General features: G+C 48.0%; 1 protein-coding gene across 2 annotated transcripts in view; it reads left to right on the top strand.

Annotated features, from left to right (window-relative positions):
• Nucleotides 1-1,013: 1,013 nt before the first annotated feature.
• PDPK1 (3-phosphoinositide dependent protein kinase 1) overlaps nt 1,014-21,240 on the top strand; it is a 43,519-nt gene continuing 23,292 nt past the window's right edge. The window contains exons 1-14 of one of the 2 annotated variants that reach the window (XM_083587179.1): nt 1,014-1,751; nt 7,416-7,670; nt 8,474-8,516; nt 8,728-8,865; nt 10,106-10,250; nt 10,999-11,096; nt 11,557-11,632; nt 12,945-13,013; nt 13,163-13,259; nt 13,457-13,630; nt 15,177-15,400; nt 15,885-15,942; nt 17,033-17,185; nt 17,663-21,217. In XM_083587179.1, the coding sequence (XP_083443305.1) occupies nt 1,728-1,751; nt 7,416-7,670; nt 8,474-8,516; nt 8,728-8,865; nt 10,106-10,250; nt 10,999-11,096; nt 11,557-11,632; nt 12,945-13,013; nt 13,163-13,259; nt 13,457-13,630; nt 15,177-15,400; nt 15,885-15,942; nt 17,033-17,185; nt 17,663-17,770 (1,662 nt within the window). In that variant the 5' untranslated portion in view covers nt 1,014-1,727 and the 3' untranslated portion in view covers nt 17,771-21,217. Of the gene's footprint in view, nt 1,752-7,415; nt 7,671-8,473; nt 8,517-8,727; nt 8,866-10,105; nt 10,251-10,998; nt 11,097-11,556; nt 11,633-12,944; nt 13,014-13,162; nt 13,260-13,456; nt 13,631-15,176; nt 15,401-15,884; nt 15,943-17,032; nt 17,186-17,662; nt 21,218-21,240 lie in introns of those variants that run through there. The other variant, XM_083587181.1, reaches the window with a different exon arrangement.

The raw sequence follows: 21,240 nt of genomic DNA, 5'->3' as shown, positions 1-21,240 counted from the left end.
AGAGAACCTCTTGAATCCACTTTGGACATCCCATCCCCCACACGGTGCCTTCAGTGAACCTCTTTTGAATGTGGGATGACTATTTCTTGAAGTTACGAATGCATCCAGTAAGCAGCTCATACAAAAAGGCGACACCTGCTGGTACTACATTCTTGAAATTACAGAAGTTTAAAGGAAGTAACTGTTTGTGTCTGGTTCCTGCCTGCCTCCATACCCATTATATGGCCTTTTAATGCTGGTGAGCAGAGAAAGAAGTGGCTCTCCACTCCAACCTATTCCATGTGCTCTCCTATTGGATCACTGCTGGGATGGCCAGTGGGTATATGCTTCTGAATAGCACTAGCTGCTAGAAACTGCAGGTGGGCTGGTACACCAGGGTCCTGCTTGAGAGTTTTGCTTTGGGGCATCCAATTGGCTTTTGTGAACACAGGAGACTGGGCTAGATGGATCATATATCTAATCTGACAGCCGGGCTCTTCTCTTCAGAGTTCCCCCTCCAGTACAGGAGAAAGGGTATTTTCAGGAGTGCCCCCTCCCAAGGAGACCCACTTGGCACTACCACTGCCATTTTTTGGGGGGTGCCAGGCCAAGACTGTTCTTGATTCCCAGACATTTGATGGTTGAGGTCTCTCTTCTGCTGCTGGCAGGTGGTGTTTGCTGAACTGTTATGTCAAGGCTGTTTTGTTGTTTCAAATTTTCAATACTTTACACGATTGTCTTCAGTTGGTATGTATTCCGTTTACCAGCTTTCCAAACACGTGTGTCAGCTGCAGTGTGTGTGTTGCACAAACAGTCCCTGCACTGCTCCCGGGGCTGGAAAGGGGTTAGTTTAACCTCCGGTTTGCTAGTAAAACTGAATGACTGTGTTGCAAAATGATGCATGTCTAAAAAGTGTGTCACCAACATGAAATGTTTGGAAACCTCTGCTGTATACTTTTCCTGTATATCTTTGTGGAATCAGGTGATGAAATAAATATTACAGTATCTTGTTATATTTGATGCTTTCTATTGGTGCAAGTAGCCCTGAAAATATTTATATTGAAGGGTGGTGGACTCAGGGGCTCTTGCACTATTTTTGTGAGCATAAGAACAGCGACAGCAGCAGGAGGGTCTCATCGCTGCTGAGGCAGGAAGAGAGGAGACGGAGAAGTCGAGTCCCGGGCCTGAAAGCCTCTTCGCCGCCCTCCGGCTTCCCGAGCTCCAGCCGAGCCAATGGGAGGAAGGAAGCGAGCAAGCCAGCTGGCTCCGAGTCATCCGCGGGAGGCAGCCTCTCTACCGAACAGCTCTCCCCCTTCGGTTTGCCACCGTCCAAAGGGGGGAGTGGTGCATCACGGGAAACGGCGGTTGGAGGCGAACCAGAGGCGTTGTGGGTAAAGCGAGTGGGCGTGGCGCATTGCTTCACTCCCGCTTCCCGCGGAGCCGGCAGGTCAGCTGACCTGCTCCTCTTTCTACTCGTCCCCCGCCCTCCGCCCGGCTTCTTTGGCGCAAGCGCAAGACAGTCTCGCGTGAGCTGACGAGACGTGGCTGAGTGCCTCGGCGCCCATCCAGTGCTGAAGGGAGGCGGGCGGAAGTCCCGCCCTCCCCTAGCGGAAGAGGGCATTGTTGTGGCCGACGTCATTCACGGAGGACGCGGGCGTCCCATTGGGTCGGACTCTCTGGTTGGAGCGCGGCCGAGTCGTTCGCTCGCTCGCTCGGAGGGCGGGCAGACGGACGAGCAGCCCGCGCCCATGGCCAGCACCGGCAGCCCCCTGGTAAGCTCCGCGCGGGAGCCGGCGGGGAAGGGGCGAGGGGAGGAGAGGAGCGGCCGCTTGGCCTGCGCTGCCTTCCGGGAGGCCGCGGCGCGAGCGGGACCTCTGGCGGAGGGAAGGTGGGGTTCGCCGCTCCCCGACCCCGGGTCTCCTCTTGGCCAGGGGCTCTGCAGGCGCCTCGGGGTCAGCCCGGGATCCTGGCCGGAGAGGGGCGGGGCCCAGGCTACAGCGCGGAAGCGAAAGCTGCGGAGGAGCCGGCCGGGCCCTGACCTCCCCCCCCCGGTGTTTGGCCTCCCGTCGTCTTACCTGGTCAAGCAGGCAGGCCTCGGCCAGAGCCTGTCTTGTTTTGCGTAGCGGCGCGGGATCCCCGTGAAGTGAGTGCCCCACTTAGGCGGAGAGGGGCGCGCCCATTTGCCCTCGGAATTCCACCTCCTTCCCCCGCCCGCAACGGAGAGGGCAGCTCGTCTTCCGGTGTGCATTGGGTGTTGGCGCCTCCGACTGTCGCGGGTGATACGGAGGTTGCGATTTCGGTCGCATTCCGGGCTTAGCATTAGCGGTAGAGCAGTGTGTCGCCTTGGCCCACCGTTTCGGGGGCCCTGCTAGTCCTGAGGGATTGAAAAGCTGAATCTTCCAGTGGTCAAAGAAACTTCTTATATATTACTTAAGGAGCAATTCTGTAAGGCAGACGTCATGCAAAGGATGCCCAGTTGATTTACAGCTGAGGTGAGATCTAATACCTCAATCCTTAGGAAGTGCTGCTGTAGAGCGAATTCTTTCTTTTTTCAATATATGTGTAACTTTTGATGCTTGTTGTCAGAGGCGTTCATTTTCAGCCTGTTCTACTTCAAATTTGTTTCACATCCTGATTTAAAGTTCTTGAGTAATTGCCATTCTTCCCAGTAGTTTCATTGACACAGTTGGCCACTGTCATGGCTGTTTCTAGTGTCATTTAGTAAAAAGTGCCCATTGTTCTGTCGCACCAACTCCAACCTATTCCTGCTTACTTACAAATACATATCAGCTGGTGAAAACTGGCACAGGACAGGCAGCTACCCGGTCCTCACATTATGTCACATGTGTTTGAGGAAGTGTAGATGTTGTTTCCATATGACCTCTTGTTATCAGCAGAATTAAAAATGCAAATGCCAGCCATGAGTACATATGCCATAGGAGGCATAGAAGACTTTGCATTGTATTGAATCAAATCAATGACTCATCCAACCAATAATTCCCTGAGCTGGGCAACAGTAGTTCAGTCTGAATGGAACAGAGCCTGGCATTTTTATACATGCAAACCACAAGTTCTATAACACTTATGGTCTTTTCTGCAGAATTGTGTGACTTTATGCCACCATCAGAGTTCAAACAGGTGTGTAGCAAGGTGTCCCAGGTGTGCCTGTGCCCTTTGCACTTTCATCAGCTTACTGGACTTTTCTTAGTACTGTAGAATGACTTAAATGTGAAAATGATTCCAGATTTCTTGTGCAGTTTGTGTGTGCATCTGCCTAGCATCATGTATTGTGTGCAAACAGTGTACACTTGCTTATCCTGTGTTCCCCAGAGATAGGCAGATGTAACACCATCCTAGATCAAACTTCCTGAGCCTGATACCCTCCACATATTTTTATTACAATTCCCGTTAGCTGCAGCCAGCATGGCTGTGCTGAAATCATAGTCCAAGGCATCAGAAGGGCACCAGGTTGAGGAAGGCTGTCTTAGCTTCTTGGATTTTAGCATCCCACATGGTGAGTCTTCTGAGTCCAGGGATGGCTTTGCCTTGAAATTTGTAGGCCCTGCTCACAAACAGTTCACAAACAAAAGTTCCATACTGAAGAAGAAGTACCATTGTATATTGCCAGGGCATGGATTATATATGTCTTTGCAAGTAATTATCAGGGGGCAGTTTACCTGCTCTTTGCTGTGAGCATAAAATACTGCACTTGCCAAAATGTTATTCTGCTACAAAACAAACTTACATTTCACTGGTGATCCTAGACTTCTCAAGGCTGGATGTATGCAGTGGCAGCAGCTGCTGAACTGTATACCATCTATCTGGCTACAGAACTCATTACCTGGGCAAGTCAACCACATGCTGTGACTCCTGAGAGAGCCGGAGGTTCTTTATTTATTATGTTTATTTTTAATTATCTGCTATGTATATTTTCTCTTGGAACACAATTGTTATAAATATAAAGCAATAAAATAATCATCCCATTAAAATCACATTAAACCTCTTAAAACTAAACAAAACAGTTAAAACAGAAGTGATTAATAAAAGCAACAGTAGTTAATTAAAAGCAGTTAGCTTCATGCCATATTGATGCTTTTTTATCTGTGGTCTATTGCTGATATATAGCCTTTGACACAATGAAAATCATGGGCTGGATTCAAAAATCAGGTGGGGGTTGAAACCAGCATAAAATTTCAGTTGCTGGGTAAGTGTAACAAGGGTGTGTGCATTTTAAAAATCATGTTAGAAGTAATAAGCTACAGAAGTAGAGGAACTGTTATCCAGGCAATAGTATTTCTATTCAATGTGTGTCAGCAGGATTTTTATAACACTTTCAAACCTAGGCATACCTGGCCTGGGTACTTTTCTTTGGCATTGGCAAGAGCAAGTGGGACATAGTAAGGCAGCCATTAAAGCCATGGCCCATTACAAGTTAGCTCATTTATTCAGTCTGGAACACTATTTTTACTCTGAAACTGGAGTTATACCTAGATGGCAGACCTTGATAAGCTGTTCAGAGGAAATTGAAATGGCGATGTCAAATGGATAGGAATGTTTCAGCCAGTCTGATGTGGAAACTTGGGTTTTCTGAGGAGTCTTGACATCTTATAAACCTCTCTCACCTGAAGAAATAGCAACACTGAGGGAAGGAAAGAATTACCGTATTTTTCGCACCATAGGACGCACTTTTTCCCTCCTAAAAAGCAAGGGAAAATGTGTGTGCGTCCTATGGAGCGAATGCAGGCTTTCACTGAAGCCTGGAGAGCGAGAGGGGTCGGTGCGCACCGACCCCTCTCGCTCTCCAGGCTTCAGGAAGCTATCCGCTAGCCATGGGAGACCCAGCTCTCCCACGGCTAGCGGAGTGCTGCATTAATCCCGAAGCTTGGGGCGTGCGGAGCTCAGCGCGCCCCAAGCTTCTGGGTGCCGGCAAGGTCTCCGCTAGCCGTCTAGCGGAGACCTTGCCGGCACCCAGAAGCTTGGGGCGCGCTGAGCTCCGCACGCCCCAAACTTCGGGATTAGCGCAGCGCTCCGCTAGCCGTGTCTAGGCTGCGGATGGTAGCCTGCTTCCCGGAGCGTTGGGCGCCCTGAAAGCAGAGCGCCCGGCGCTTCGGGAACATATCCGCAGCCTAGGCAGCCCTGCGGGAGGTCCCGCAGGGCTGTCTAGGCTGCGGATAGCAGCCTGCTTCCCGGAGCGTCGGGCGCCCTGAAAGCAGAGCGCCCGGCGCTTCGGGAACACATCTGCAGCGTGGGGAGCCCTGCAGGAGTTCCCCGCAAGGCTCCCCAAGCTGCGGATAGCAGCCTGCCGCCCGGCGGGTGGGGCGCCCTGAAGCAGAGCGCCCCTCGCGCCAGGCAGACATCTGCAGCGTGGGGAGCCCTGCAGGAGTTCCCCGCAAGGCTCTCCAAGCTGCGGATAGCAGCCTGCCGCCCGGCGGGTGGGGCGCCCTGAAGCAGAGCGCCCCTCGCGCCAGGCAGACATCTGCAGCGTGGGGAGCCCTGCAGGAGTTCCCCGCAAGGCTCCCCAAGCTGCGGATAGCAGCCTGCCGCCCGGCGGGCGGGGCGCCCTGAATCAGAGCGCCCCTCGCGCCAGGCAGACATCTGCAGCTTGGGGAGCCCTGCAGGAGTTCCCCGCAAGGCTCCCCAAGCTGCGGATAGCAGCCTACTGCCTGGCGGGTGGGGCGCCCTGAAGCAGAGCGCCCCTCACGCTGGGCAGACACCCGCAGCGTGGGGAGCCCTGCAGGAGTTCCCCGCAAGGCTCCCCAAGCTGCGGATAGCAGCCTGCCGCCCGGCGGGTGGGGCGCCCTGAATCAGAGCGCCCCTCACGCTGGGCAGACACCCGCAGCGTGGGGAGCCCTGCAGGAGTTCCCCGCAAGGCTCCCCAAGCTGCGGATAGCAGCCTGCTGCCTGGCGGGTGGGGCGCCCTGAAGCAGAGCGCCCCTCACGCTGGGCAGACACCCGCAGCGTGGGGAGCCCTGCAGGAGTTCCCCGCAAGGCTCCCCAAGCTGCGGATAGCAGCCTGCTGCCTGGCGGGTGGGGCGCCCTGAAGCAGAGCGCCCCTCACGCTGGGCAGACACCCGCAGCGTGGGGAGCCCTGCAGGAGTTCCCCGCAAGGCTCCCCAAGCTGCGGATAGCAGCCTGCTGCCTGGCGGGTGGGGCGCCCTGAAGCAGAGCGCCCCACGCGCCAGGCAGACATCAGCCAGCCCCACAAGCTCGGGGGACAGCAGGGAGGCGCAGCGCCACCATCCCGCTGTTCCTCGACCTGGTTCGGTTTCCCTGACCTGCTTTTGGGGGGGAAATAAAGGGAAATTTTTTTTCCTTTATTTCCCCCCAAAAAAACTAGGTGCGTCCTATGTGACGGAGCGTCCTATGGTGCGAAAAATACGGTAATCATTCATTTAATTTCCTTAAAGTTAAGAGTCTAAAGGAAAGTCTGAAAGTTAAACTTGTTGATAATGAAAAGCTTCCTGATATAAACGGGGAATCTGCTTGACTTTGGATATTTGAATACCTCTCAATGTAAACAATACTGAATTAGATGGACCAATTAGCCTGACTTGGTATCAGTAGTTTCCTGTGTTTCTATGAAAAAACAGGCACCAAGCAATCAGTGAAGCACAATTCCATACATTCACCATAGCAGTCCTCAATATGCTAAGCTTCCAGTCAAAAACATTTACTGTTTCTCATAATTATTATTAGAATGTAGTTTGGAGGCTACTATTCTACTGTAAGATGACAGAATGACCAGAGGTCCTAGGAGCACCTTGTAATAAAATAGTGGAGGAATTGTAAGTTAGTAGGTAGTGTACCTGTTTTGCATGCAGAAGGTCCCATCTTGAGTCTCTGGTGTCTTTGGTTATGTAAGGATATTTTAAAGCCATGAATTGCAGAATTATTATTTCATTTGAGTAAGCTGCTCTTTTCACTGGTTCGCGTGTCAAATATTAAAACGCCAAATGGTTTCAGACTGTTCCAGTTTCTCTCTAGCTAATTGGATGTGTGTGTTAGACTTACCAAGTTCTTCAGGCAGCTTCCGAACTTTGTGGGTTGGATTCCTTTAGCCTTCAGATCTCTGAAGACCTGCTGTGATCTGAAAGACTTTGGCTTTTATAGATTCAAGTATATCCTGGGACCTTAGGGTGAAGGGTGTGTAATTAGTAATAGTAATTATTTGTGAAGCAGTAAGGTAGGTGGCAACTCTTGACTCCTGAAATTCAAGTCATGAGGTGGCCATTTTTGTGTGTTTTGTACATGCTTGATCTATGGAATCACAGCAATGTAGCATAGCTGCCATGATCGCCAGTAGGTGCCTGTAGCCCCCCCTTTTTTGTGGGGAGCAGCACTCCTGAACTTTGGCATATTTCCAACTTGTATACGGGGATGTGTGGCTAATAGATTGCAAGCTGCAGCATCATGTACATTCTTTCTCTTTCCTTCAGTATGATGCTGTTCCAATCCAGTCCAGCGTGGTTTTATGTTCCTGCCCATCACCATCAATGGTGAGGAACCAGGCAGATCCCAGCCCTTCACCTGTTGCTGCTCCCTGTGGCAGCAGGCAGGGACTGAGCATGGAGGGCACAACGGCTGAGCCAAGGGGGAGTGAAAAATCCTTGCAGCAACCTCCACAGCCTCGAAAGAAACGCCCAGAGGACTTTAACTTTGTCAAGATTCTGGGCGAAGGGTCTTTCTCAACAGTGAGTATCTACTGCAACTGGGGGTTCTGGGAGTGTCGTGGCAGAAGCCAGCCATTTGGCCTTTGTGTATCATTCAAATAGTTCTCCCCCCCTCCCCTCCCCACTTAGCATTCTCTAAGGAAAGCAGTTTGCGCACCAGCTTGCCCAGAGGAAGGTTCTACTTGGCTCTGCAGGAGGTCAAAGAAATAATGTTCACAGCTGTTGGCTGTTATGGTGCTTTTTGTCCTCTTGTGGCCCCTGCAGTCTCACACCAGACTTTTAGTGAGATGAGGTTACCACCTCTGTCTGTCCTCATTGAACCCCTGCTGTTGTGCACATGTTCCATTGGCAGGTTTTGACTCTCCACCCCTGTGGTGCTTCATTGCTTGCTGTAGCTGCCCCCCCCCCAATCAAAAACAAAAAACCTCTTGGGTACCTTAGGGTTCCAGGATGTTAGGACTCCTTACAAAATGATGGTTTGCCTCTTCCCTTCTGGACATGTAGGACCAGATTCAACTAACCAAGCACACTAGCAAAGGCCAGTGCAGTGACTCCCACTCCCCCACCCCCCAGAAAAAAAATCTGCCCTAGGAAGTTGGGAGAACTGCCAGAACAGTTCCTACATGTTGTCTTTAGGGAGTGCTGGGAATGTGTATGAGACTGGCTGATGTAACTGGTGTGGATAGAGCAATGGTCCCTTGGGGCCCTGGGCTCCAATGGTTGGAATTCCACTTTCCCACTCACCCCCTCAGTAGGTTGGAGACCTTTTGTGGGATCTTAGTTGCGTGCAAAACATAAGGCAGTTCTTATTTCCCATTTAACAGGTCTTCTTGGCCAGAGAATTGTCTACCTCCAGAGAATATGCCAGTGAGTAACCCTTTCTTCATTAGGGTGTGGATTTTAGATGGATGATGTCCTGTCCTCATAATGGAGCCAAAGGAAGTCTAGGTTACACCTGCTGCTGCTGTTGTGGGAAGCTGCTCTCTAAGTGTAGCTTCATAGTCAAGCAGAGCAGATGAGTTTGCAGCTTCACTGTGTATTTCCCAAGTGTGTTGTAACTTATTTGTCTTTTTAAAAGTTAAAATTCTGGAGAAGCGCCACATCATAAAAGAGGGCAAGGTGCCGTGCGTGAATAGGGAGAAAGATATCATGTCTTGCCTGGATCACCCTTTCTTTGTCAATCTCTACTTCACCTTTCAGGATGATGAGAAGCTCTGTATCCTTCTGGATGGAAATGTTTCATGGTGATATTTGTTGGGATAATGTGTGTGGAAAAAAGAACCATGTTTCTTCATTTGCTAACCCAGTGATGTTTTCAAAATAGTTGTACCAGAATTCTTAGGCAGGATACAAATGTGAAAAATCTTAAATCTTGTAAACCTGGCAGAGGACGAATCTTGGGGCCCCCATGGGTATGACAGTGCCTTAAGGCACCCCACTCAGCCTCCCTCTCCCACTTTCTGTTTTTTAATTGATATTTTTTAATTTGATATTGTTTGATGAGATTGCCTAGTTTTTTGTGGTAGGAGGAGGTTTGTTGTTGTTTTTACTGTGTTTTGTTTGTCTCTAGGTGTCTGTGCTTTGCCTTTTAGGTATGGGGCTGTTTCTGAATACCACCAGTTTTTCTTCTGTTGAATGTGTATTTTGTGGTGTCCACAAGTTTCTTTTATCTCCAGATGTGCCCCTTGTCCCAAAATGGTTGGAGACTAAATTAACCGCTGTACCGTATTGGCCCGAATATAAGCTGCACACTTAAAATTCAAGGTTTATTTGCAGGTGCTGGTGCCGGCCGCTCCCCGTTCAGGGCGGTAGTGCCAGGAGGCAGGCACGGAGCGCGCTCAGAGACCAGCACCAGCATTGGCTTGGGTAGCTGGGTGCCTGCCTCTGAGCTGGTTGGCGGTACGCGTGCTCCCTAGCTGCTTGGCGGGGGGGGGGGGGGGAGTGCGCAGGCTAACCAGCTAGGGAGTGTGTGCACCGCCAACCAGCTGCGAGGCTGCACATGCTCCCTAGCTGCTTTGCGGGGGGAGGGGCAGTGGCGTGCCCGCCTCCCTGCTGGTTGGTGGTGCGCACGCTCCACCCCCACCGCCAACCAGCTGGGAGGTGGGCTTGCCGCTCCCCCCCCCATCAAGCAGCTAGGGAGCGCACACCGCCAACTAGCTGGGAGGCGCACCACCCCACCCCCCACCAAACATGCACTCCCCAGCTGCTTTCAGCAGCATATGGTAAAAAAATCACCAATATAAGCCATACTTTTAACTTTTCAGGGTCCAAAATTGGGGGGAAAGTGCGGCTTATATTCGGGCCAATACGGTAAATCTTTGGCTGTGTACAGAGTCCAGTCTTCTCTTTCCAAGCACATCGCCACCTATCCCTTCTAACATTGCCTCAGATTATCTGCCTTTGTGTTTTAGGGTCCAGAGATTCACAGTATAAATTATCCTTAACTTAGTATTCAGATTTTGGTCTTAGCTACGCCAAAAATGGAGAGCTTCTAAAATACATCCGGAAGATTGGCTCATTTGATGAGACATGTACTAGGTTTTATACTGCTGAAATTGTGTCTGCATTAGAGTACTTGCACGGAAAGGGAATCATTCACAGGTAATGTAATGAATTCAAATCCATCTATTCTTGGTTCTTGTTGCTGTTGTCATAGTTACCGTTTGTTGCCCTCCTGATAGATTTCTCCTGGTGGCTCAAAACTCAAAAGTTTCCAAAGCAAGCAAGCAGTGTCTTAGGTACCTTTGCTGAGACTTCCTGGCTTTCCTGCATTCCTCACCTGTGGCGACACCAGCCTAGTTAATTTGGCACAAGGCATTGGCTGCCTTGGAGTACAAAGTATCTAGCAATGGATGGGGATTTTGGACAGTTGAAATCTTTCTTTCCCTCCCTCTGTCGCCTTTTGCCTTGGTTTTTTTTGTAGAGGAGAGGGACATCCCATTCTGCCAGGTCGCTAGCAGAGTAAATGTAGCGCCTCTTCCTTACTGTTTGCCAGCCTGCAGTAGAAGGCAGAAGAGAAGAACTCAGCATGATCTAACATTCAGATTTGCTCCATGTCCCCCTGCTGCCTAGTCCCCTCCTAATCATTTGGGAAGCAGCTCCCAATGCCAGGCAGAGGAGCAGGTAGGAATCTACTTCAGACCTACCAGAACAGGCAGAGACAGTAAGGGCCAAAGGACAGCCTTAGTTTCCTAGATAGCTGCTGTTACTTTAGAAGCCTGGGGGAGAATCAGCTTTCCATGGTTGGGGCATTACATGGACAACTCGGGATTTCCCCAGGGGACACAAATAGTTGGTGAGGGCATGACTCTGTGCATGCATGGCTCATTCCCAGCTGTGCCTTTTGCAGGGACCTGAAGCCAGAGAACATTTTGCTCAGCGGAGACATGCACATTCAGATTACAGACTTTGGGACAGCAAAAGTATTGTCTGCAGACAGCAAGCGAGGTGGGTGCAATTTCTCAACCTGTCAACGACTAAAGCAACCTTCTGCAGTTTCAAATTCCTTAAAACTGACCACAGTATCCGATGCTACGTCTCAGTGGGGTTTATGACGGTTCTTTACTGAGTAAAGGTAAAATGGCTATACCGCAGGAGATGACATCAGAGAGGAAACCTGCAGGGTCACTAAAATGGGGCAGCTGAAATCAGGTGATAGTGGGGTGCCCATGGGGTGAAATGCTGCTTAGTAATGCTTAGTGTTGAGGGGGCGGGGAGCATTTGAAAAACAATAGTCATTATGTAATATTGGATGCCTACAAATATAGTTAAATAAAAGCTGATGAAATTTGAATTGCACAACAAAAATGAAAGCATTGTTTCCAAATGAACACATCCAAGCCTTCATGAGGACCTTGTAAGGACATTTTTAATGATTAAATGCTTACTTGCATCTTGGTTTCTTCAGCACGGGCGAACTCCTTTGTTGGGACAGCACAGTATGTGTCTCCAGAGCTGTTAACAGAGAAGTCTGCCTGCAAAAGGTGAGTTACATACGTTGCCTTTGTAGAGGGGTTTTATGACTGTGAGAGAGATCTTCAAGGCAAATGGGTGAGGCCTATTTCCATTAGGGTGTACCCCATTCTTGTGCCTCAGTGCCTCCTGCATAATCAACACTGAAAAATATTAAACAGCATGACAATGGCTCTTAGGATTGCTTTTGTCTATTTTTCTGTAACATGAATAGTTCATTAGCCCTTGGATTTAAGATAACATACCAGCAAAACATAAGACGTTCTAAGCATTGTCATCATGTTTTCTTGCTGCAATCTCTTGCCGCTTTACTTGGTTTGTACATTAAACAAGACAGAGAACTCGAAAGCTCTGTGTGGGGCATTTAATTTATTTTAATTTTTTTAAGCACCTATTCAGCTTGGGATCTTCTTCAAAGGGCTGTATTGGGACCTATACCTGGGCGATATATCAATATATTGCTCAGGACTGGTCCTTCCTCCAGCAGGCACTGCTAACAGAGGGACTCAGGAGCAGTGGTGGTTTCACCAGCGATATACCGCTGAGTGAAGCCGACATCGTGGTCTACTCCTCATACCAGTCCCGGGCAATATATCACCCAGGCCTAGGTCCCAATACAGCCCTCATACAACGGAGAGGGAGAAACAAGCTCTATTGGCGAGGCGCCGATACAGCTGTTTCCTCCCTATGCATCTTTCAACTGCTTGGCTGAGGAGTGTGCAGCTATCCTTTCCTTAGTTGAGCAGTTAAAAGAGCCCCCAGCCCAGCGCAAACAAGTTGCATTGTCCTAACCCACGAGTCTCTGTGAAACTGCCTCAGCACTCAAGGTGAGAGCTGGGGCAGTTTCACCCAGTGTTTTTCAGGGAGAGGCCAATGCATCTTGTTTTTTCAGCATCGCAGTATGTCACCAAACTGCGATGTTTGGCTGGCGATACACTGCGTTATTGAAAAGCTGATATCGCTCAGCCCTATTGGGACCTTGCTGAAGTCTCTCTTCTGCTGTTTCAATCCTTCCTGTGGGAGCCTAACCCAAGATGAGGAAATACATAGATCTGGTTCAGGAAGTGCACAGTGGCAGCTTCTGCATCATATCCTTGGGAAACGCCCAGGGATAAACACCTTTTCTTCAAGGTGCCTTTACCAGGCATTCCAAGTAAATTAGAGTCTGATACTCCAGGGGAATTTGCAGCTCTGCCTGAAAGGGAATATGTTGTATGCTTTTGTTGTGGGTGCCTGAACTAGGAGATGGTGACATTGGATATGCCCACAGTGCTAACTCTTCTGCTTTGCCTTCTCATCTTTTTGCCTGTCTTGATGATGAAGTTCGGATCTGTGGGCTCTTGGCTGCATCGTATACCAGCTTGTAGCAGGATTACCACCATTCAGAGCCGGGTAAGATTTTGGAGCACACCAGTGCCAGACTTCCCACCAAGTTAGTGTTTGCCCGTGTACCCATAGGGTGGTATAGTTTCAACCTTGAAGTAGACTTATAGGAAATGTTTGCATAGATGTAACTATACTTTTCCCCATCCTTTTTGCAGAAATGAATATCTCATATTCCAGAAGATAATCAAATTGGAGTATGAATTCCCAGAGAAGTTCTTTCCGAAGGCAAAAGATCTCGTAGAAAAGCTTTTGGTAAATGAATTGTATTGTCAGAAGTTTCCAATCCATGCTAGAAGCCTCCAGTCAGATAACTTGCACAAAATGTGGTACTCATTGCTGCTGTTCTACCCCAGCCGGTGTTTTGGCCCTCTAGGCTTCAGAGTCCCGCCCCCCAACTGTTGCCCCCTGAGTCTTTCCAGGGAAAATGTAACTGTATTTCATTTAACCAGGTCCAAGATGCTACCAAGAGGTTAGGCTGTGAAGAAATGGGAGGATATGAGCCCTTGAAGGCCCACCCCTTTTTCGACTCCATCACCTGGGAGAATCTGCATCTTCAGACACCACCCAAGCTCACTGCATATTTGCCCGCAATGTCAGAAGATGATGAGGATTGCTATGGAAATGTAAGTGCAGGCTTTGATACTGATGCCAGGGAAGATCAAAGGCTCCTGAAGGGCAGTTTGCCCTTGTGAGTGCCTCACATCCTTCTCCATCCATCTCAGCAGTCACAGTAGGAGTGCCCATCTTGATCTACAATGCTCCATAAAGGTCTTTTCAATACCTTTGCATCCTTCAAGGGAGAAATAGGCCTGTAGTTCTTGCTCTGGTCTAATCCTTGGCTCCTCTGTCACCCTCACTTTCACTTGTAAAGTTCACATGACCAGAGGGTGAGAGCAGATACTGAGCTGAAAGCAGAGCTCCTTCCCAGCTTCCTCCCTCTCTCGCAGAATTTCTGCATGCAAGTGGAGGGTTAAAGAGTGATACATGGATGTACTGTGAGGAGATAATGAAACAAAGCAAGTAAAAGGAAATGTTCTAGTTTCCAGCTGGTTAAAAATATGGGATCGCTGGTGAAATTTGTGAAAGAGATAGAGGCTTTAAAATTTGGAGATGGGGATTTTTCTGATACATAGATTTAATCAATCAAGGCAGGACTATTGATCATTCAGAAATTAGGAGAAATTTGAATCCAACAAACCTTTCCCCCCCCTTTGGCTTGAGTGTCTTAACATAAAATGGGTAATAAATTGTGTAGATAGTGAATCAAGAAATGAGGCTGCGACCCGAGCCCCCTCATCTGCCATATTGGGGGTGGGTAGCATGGATGGATAGGGCAGAAATCTCCTTCTGCTGTTCAGAGTGGCCTCAGCAGCACTCCACCAGCACCACTGAATTTCTCATGCTGCCTGCCAAATGGGGTATTCTGGAGAGGGAGGACTGAACTGGCTCCACTGCTGTCAGCAGTCCCAGGGTGGACTGTAGGGTGGAGCAAGGGTTTGTTTGTCCCCACATCTGTCCTGGTTGACATGTGCAACTGATGGAGCAGTGGCTATGCTGCCCATCACACTCTCCTGTGCCTTACCCAGATTGGGTGAGGATTGCTCTGAGGAAATTAGCTGATTTGGGGAAATTAGGTAAAATAACCCTTTATTACGATGCAGAGTGATATCCAGTGTCTCAGTGTCATATTCAATAGTAGACCCATTGAAATCACTCTACTGGAGCCTCTTGATTTAAATTGGCCTCTTATGACTTGTAAATCACCCATAAAATTTAGTTAAATAGCTGCAGAATATAGGTAAAATCATTCCAGTGAAAATCTTGGGAAGCCTACTGATTTTCTTAAGTATAACTGGAAAGGAAAATACAAAAAGTCCAGTACAAGCATGTGCTGGAAGTGTCAACAGGAGAAGGGAGGTGGTTATTATTAATGCTATTATTAAAAAGTGGAAGCAGATAAAGCATTTTACAGTCTATATGAAACCTCTCTAGGTCTTGTCCTTACTAAATTCATTGACACATCTAATTTAGATCCATTAATGTTGCTGGATTTACTCTTGAAGACAACTTGAATATTATGTTGGCAGAAATATTGGTTAGAAGAAAAGGGTAAGATGCCACATACTTTCCCCCCATTTATTCTGAAAACTATCTTTCTTGTTTTGATAGTATGACAATCTCCTGAGTCAGTTTGGCTGCCTGCAAGTGTCTGGCTCCGCCTCTTCTCAGTCCTTGTCTTCCCCGGAGACGTCCACCCCACAAACCTCAGGCAGCAGCAACAACATAGAGCAATACATTCACAACCTCGACAGCAATTCCTTTGAGCTGGACCTCCAGTTCTCTGAAAAGGAGAAAAGGTTACTCTTGGCAAAGCAGGCTGGTGGAAATCCCTGGTAAGCACTGTGGGGTGTGGGGTTTTTTTTCCATAGAGTGGTTTATGCAAATGTGTGTGTGCGCATGTGCTTGCACTTGCTTTCTCTCCCCCCTCCCCCCCCCTCGAGTGACGTCCTGCTCCACAAATAAAGTTCAGCTTCATCAATCTTGCACCTCACTTGCGTGTTCCTAACAATGGAGGGTGGCAGAATCTCGGGCTTTAGAAAAGGGGGAACCAGGACCATTTGAATTCGCCAGAGCTTAGAAATGCAGCCAATTTCTGCCATGGGATCTGACCCAGAGCTGACAGTCCCATAAAAGTGCTGCTAGAGACCTTTTTCCTCTGCGCGCTGAGCACAATGCCCTTAGCAGGGAGCGCCCATCTGGCTGCTGGCTACTTTTCCTCCTCTCACTGACACTCTGTCTCTAAAAGCCTGTAAGTGGATGGCTTGGCAATGAATGATGGATTGATGGAAATAACACAAGGTGATGTTTTCTTCTCAGGCACCAGTTTGTAGAAAATAATCTAATACTGAAAATGGGTCCAGTTGACAAACGGAAGGTAAGTCACCTTATCCTGTGCCTCGGATTCATTCTTTAAATGATTGTACAGTGGTACCTCAGGTTAAGTACTTAATTTGTTCCGGAGGCCTGTACCTAACCTGAAACTGTTCTTAACCTGAAGCACCACTTTAGCTAATGGGGCCTCCTGCTGCTGCTGTGCTGCTGGAGCCTGATTTCTGTTCTCATCCTGAAGCAAAGTTCTTAACCTGGAGCACTATTTCTGGGTTAGCAGAGTCTGTAACCTGAAGCGTATGTAACCTGAGGTACCACTGTACTTGTGAGTCTAAAGTGCTTGGGGATATGAAATAAAAAAACCTGCATAGTTGTGGAGGGGAAAGAAACATATACTAAGAGAAACCAAAAGCAGATTATCCAAATGTAGTAGTTTGTGGTGGGGACTGTAACCCTGTTTGTTCTCCTTGACCTCCACATTTCATAATTTTATTTGTATGCTCTTCCATGTGTACCAGGTGGTGGGTAATAGGTAACGGGAAAAAAATTAAAAAACCAGTGGGGAGGGAGGGGGGCTTTCTATTGTTTTGCAGAGCCTTCCATATATTTGACTATCCCCCCACTGGGCAGAAGTCGTGGGTGTATCTAGAGTACAGTGAGCTCCAGGAACAAGTTGGTTCCCAGACCTGGAAACAGCAAAAGAGGTAGAGAGAGTGTTGGATGAGGTCTTCAGGGAGGTCCCACTCCCATGATGACAGTTCCCCTGCTGTCATAGGGAATGAGGGTCTCGGGGAAGGAGAGCATTGCCTCGGAGAGAGTTTGAGCTTTGAAGACCTTTCATCATTTGTCCAAAATTTGGTTTGGAGACTGTTGCAGGAAAGGCAAAAAATATAATAGGTGCTTCCCCTTCCTCGTCCTGTGAGCTGGTTGTGCTGCATATGGTAATGGCAGAGAGGCAGAGGAAACTAGCTGCTCAGAAGATGCTGTGATTGATCCCTTTGTGCTCTATAACAAGAGCGTTGAGTCCTAAGCAGTATCCTGTGATGGTGCTAGAATCCTGCCTTTCTTGACCCTTTCTTTGAAGCTGCTGACCTGCAGCGCTGGCTTAGCTCTAAGTGTTGTGTCCTCCTCTGCAGGGGCTCTTTGCTCGCAGGCGCCAGCTGCTGCTCACTGAAGGGCCACACTTGTACTATGTGGACCCTGTCAACAAAATTCTGAAAGGAGAAATCCCTTGGTCGCTGGAACTCCGGCCGGAAGCCAAGAACTTCAAGACCTTCTTTGTTCACACAGTAAGTGACCTCTTCCTGCTGACAAGTTCTGACTTGACCGGTCCTGTTCTGTGGGCTCTTGCAGGTGTGGTATTAGCAGGGCCCATTCAGCTGCCAGTGCTTCCTGGGAGGTGCTGGAGGTGTTGAGGAAGGTGCTGGAGGTGTTAATTGGCTGTGGGATCCTTCCCATTTTTGAAAAATGGATCTAGAACTTCCTGAAGTAGCAGCTCCCCAGTGACACAGCTCCACACACTGATGACTCTTGTACCTTCTCAGGCCAGAGTTGGCTCACACAGCCACCCCTGCCTTTTAATAGCTCCTGCCCGTTGTTTGGTTTTTACTGTGGGAGACTTCTGATGTACAAAGTGCTGTGTGCAGCCTTCACCCCCAGGGGAGGGAGGGGAGGCCCAAGCCCATGCACTGCCTGCTGGCCTTGGTCAGCTTAATTAGGTTCTTGCTGCAGGAATGAGTAGGCACTAAACCTTTGTTTACTTGTAGCCTAACAGGACATACTACCTGATGGACCCAAGTGGGAACGCTCATAAATGGTGCAAAAAGATACACGAGGTTTGGCGACACATATACCACCAGAACACTGCGAAATGAGACTGCCCCCCCAGTGCCCTGCCTCCCTCCTTGCTGCTAGAGCGCCACATGCTCCCAGCCTGAGGACTCCTCCCAGCCCAGCCTACATCCATCTCCAGGGCCAAAACTAGTTCCTTCTCTAAGGAAAAGCCCAACCAATGGAATTCAGGGTCGCTTTGCTTGCTTTTGTGCTTCTGTTGAGGCTTCCAAACACACACACACTTGCACAGCTCTCTTTGCTGCCGTGAGAGACTCCCTTGGCTTCTGCTGCAAACTGCTGACTTGAGTGTAGATGAGTTAAGCCAAGCCACGCGCACAGCCCAGATCATGTGGGGCGGGATTATTACTGTGACTTTCTGATTTTATCATGCAACTGTGTTTCGTCAGGGAGCTTTGAAACATCTCCGTGTGAGAGGCCACCATTGTTTCTGCTGCCACTTCCTCCCTTCTAGTTGGTCTCTAGTTGGTATCCAGCACTTGTAACCGCTGCTGCAAGCGGATGGACGCCCTTGCCGAACCCTTCAGGTCGTGTCCAGTTGCAGGATTCTCCATGGATGGTACTTCTAATTGCATGTTTTGCAGATAGATACACTCCGGCACAGGTGGTAAGAGAGGGAAAATTTGAATGTGGCACTTAATCCTGGAAATCAAATTTCATACAATTTTAAACATGGAATTTTAATTTGATGCATTTACATGTTGAAATAAGGAGCATTAAAGTTACCAGCATGCTTTTAACTAATACTAACTGAGAGGTTGCCTAGTTAGTACCAAGCTGTATTGATGTAGTAAATAGACTCTTCACCTTTTCCGAAGAGGGGGAGGGGGAGCAAGCTGGTTCTTTCCAGGGTGGAGCACTGCAGGGGGCTGGCCTGTTGTGCCTGGGGAGAGAAGCGCGGTTGTACAACTGATGACTTGATTTGTTGTCTCTTTGTATAATGAGGTGTACAAATATATTCCTGTCTTGTTCAATGGCAAAGCGTCAGACCTTTTAGCAACTTTGAAAATATTTTACATGATTTAAATATATTTAAGCCCCTCCACTAATCAGACTAATTGTTGTGTTTATGTAAAAATGTTGATACAAAGGAGGGGAAGTGTATGGTACTTGAGTCATATCTATCAAATGTTTCATATCGTTCTTTTGTCCTTTTCCTATTAAACTGTTATGGTCAAACATTTCTTGTAACATAGCAAAGATATTGCTTTCTCACTGCAAGCATTCTTTCTCTATGGTGTGCTGTGATATCTGGGTAGCCTAAGCATTTTTGCAAGGAGGGGAACAGGTTCTTGCCCAGACACCAGTTCTCTTCCTCACCCCCCAAAAGTACTGGTACCACTTCTGTTCACTTTTCACTTGTACCGTAAGAGAGAATATTTCACTAGTGCTGAGCAAGAGGTGTCAGATTTAGGTTCCATTTTGAAGGTGAGGGTTTCTCTTGCCCTTAAAGTCAGGAGTAGACTTGGAAGTGGAGAGTGTCTGGTTGTTGCTGGAAAGAAGAGAATCCGCTCTTTTCAAAGTTCCACCAGCACAAAGTGAATAGCACTTCTGGAGCAGATGAGGCTGGTCTACTGTTCTCTCTAGTTCTGTCTACAAGTTGGACCATTTTTCCTGTAAAGCTTTGACACACCCACGTGTTTGTTTGTTCATACATGCACACTGTCTGCAATAGCCATCACATGGAACATGGATTTATTATTTTCCTGTAGCCAGGCAATGCAACCATGACTCTTAACAAGCCACCAGAAGTAGTGGAGCCAAGTAGAAGTGCTTTTGGCAGTGAGAATCCCCCTCCAACAGCTGTCAATCATGCTGGTTGATTTTCTTCCTTCCCCCCACCCCTTGGTAAAACTGAATCCCATTGGGTGAAACCAAGCGGCAATTTAGCATCCCCCACAACTGTGTTAGATTGTCTCAGGAGAGGTGCTGGGAAGCTCCTCTCTGGAAAATGATGACACACGCAGATTTGACTTCTCCCATGGATGATAATTGTTCTGCACAATTCATCTCTCTAATGATTCAAGGAGTCTTTCTAGTAAGAAATGTCCAGCGACACTATTATGTTGGCAGAACTGCTCTGCGACTGCACCAGAGGACACATTTTTCTGCTTGGCTTGCCTAAATTTGCTGGCTGCATCCTGCTATTTACTTGGGTTAAGAGGAAGCATCTCTGCCCCATTAAAAATGGTGTCCCATCTCTTCCGGTCAAGCAGTCTCTCCCAGCCTTGAGTAGAGCCAGTGGGAGGACCATAAGAAAAATAGCACTAAAGGGGAAGAGTCAGTTTGGACCAAGGGGGAACAGACAGGAGGAGCAGAGAAGGGGAAAGAGATCCAGTCATCTCACTTTCACAGCAGGTCTGAAGCTTCAAAAGGCAAGAGAGCGGAAATGCTGGTTCAGGTGGCTGAGTGGACACCTTTAGAATAGGTGATAATATAATTCAAGTCCGGACTAGGGTTGAGGTATCTAGTTAACGGCACTCTCCATACTCTTGCTCTCAAGTAAATCATCTCTCTTCAGCCACTTTCAGGACAAGTGCATTAGTCTTAAAAGCCGTGTTTGTCACAGTTCACACTGCTGCAAATATTAGACCTTGGGAGGCGGGTAGCATTTTGCTGCTGCATTTGACTGGATTACTAAACTGCTTTGAGGGGTGGTTGTGGTTGTTGTTTTTACAATCAAGTGTATATAAATAAACCACACATAAGGCTGAGTGTTTTGGAAAAGTTCTGTTCGAATTACCACACAGACAACACCATCAGGTATTTGGTCCAGGAAGACAAGCTGGGCTGAGTCTGCTAACTCGTAAAACAGTGACACAAACCTTTTGTGTCCCAAACCCAGCCTCTGACACTGCTTCTCACTTGCCTCAGATTCACACATCTTCTGCATTGTGAAAGAACTAGAATTGTATGGAAGCTTCCCATCAATTAAGGAGCAAACTAATGTGTGAAAAGCTTGTTTCAGTTTATGCAAACTTGTTTCTGAAATCCATGAAGCTCAAAGTGAAGGTTCCAAATGGGAAGCTCTGGATTTTTCAGGCATTAATTCTGGTTATAGAAATAAACATGAGACCTAGGTTAGTATCTTCAGTGATGAATTATTTCATGGGGTAGTGATATAAATTAGCTTGGGATAGCTAATTCTTGTCTACAATTATTATAAGCAATTGCAACCTTTTGGTATGCATGGTACTTAGAAGCAAATCCCACTGAGTCTATGGGACCTACTCCCAGGTAAGTGTACATAGGAGTGCACATACTTTTAAGTGGTGATCAAGCTGAACTCTCCAATAGTAAAAGTTGTAACAATATCCAGTTTTATTGCTACTTCATAGTTACATTATAGGGGTATTTATTTCTGAGCTTTTTCCTCTTAAAAATTGAGTTCCTTCTGTTGCTGCATGATGATGCTTATGTCTGCATACTGTTTCTAATCCCAGATAATAAAACCCTCCTGTTTATTATGGTGATTGTTTCAAGTTTCAGCTTT

The sequence above is a fragment of the Podarcis filfolensis genome (assembly GCF_964270895.1).
Source record: "Podarcis filfolensis genome assembly, chromosome: 14".
In the NCBI taxonomy this organism is placed as follows: domain Eukaryota; kingdom Metazoa; phylum Chordata; class Lepidosauria; order Squamata; family Lacertidae; genus Podarcis; species Podarcis filfolensis.
Note: the sequence above shows the minus strand (reverse complement) of the source record. Positions and strands in the feature narration are given on the sequence as shown.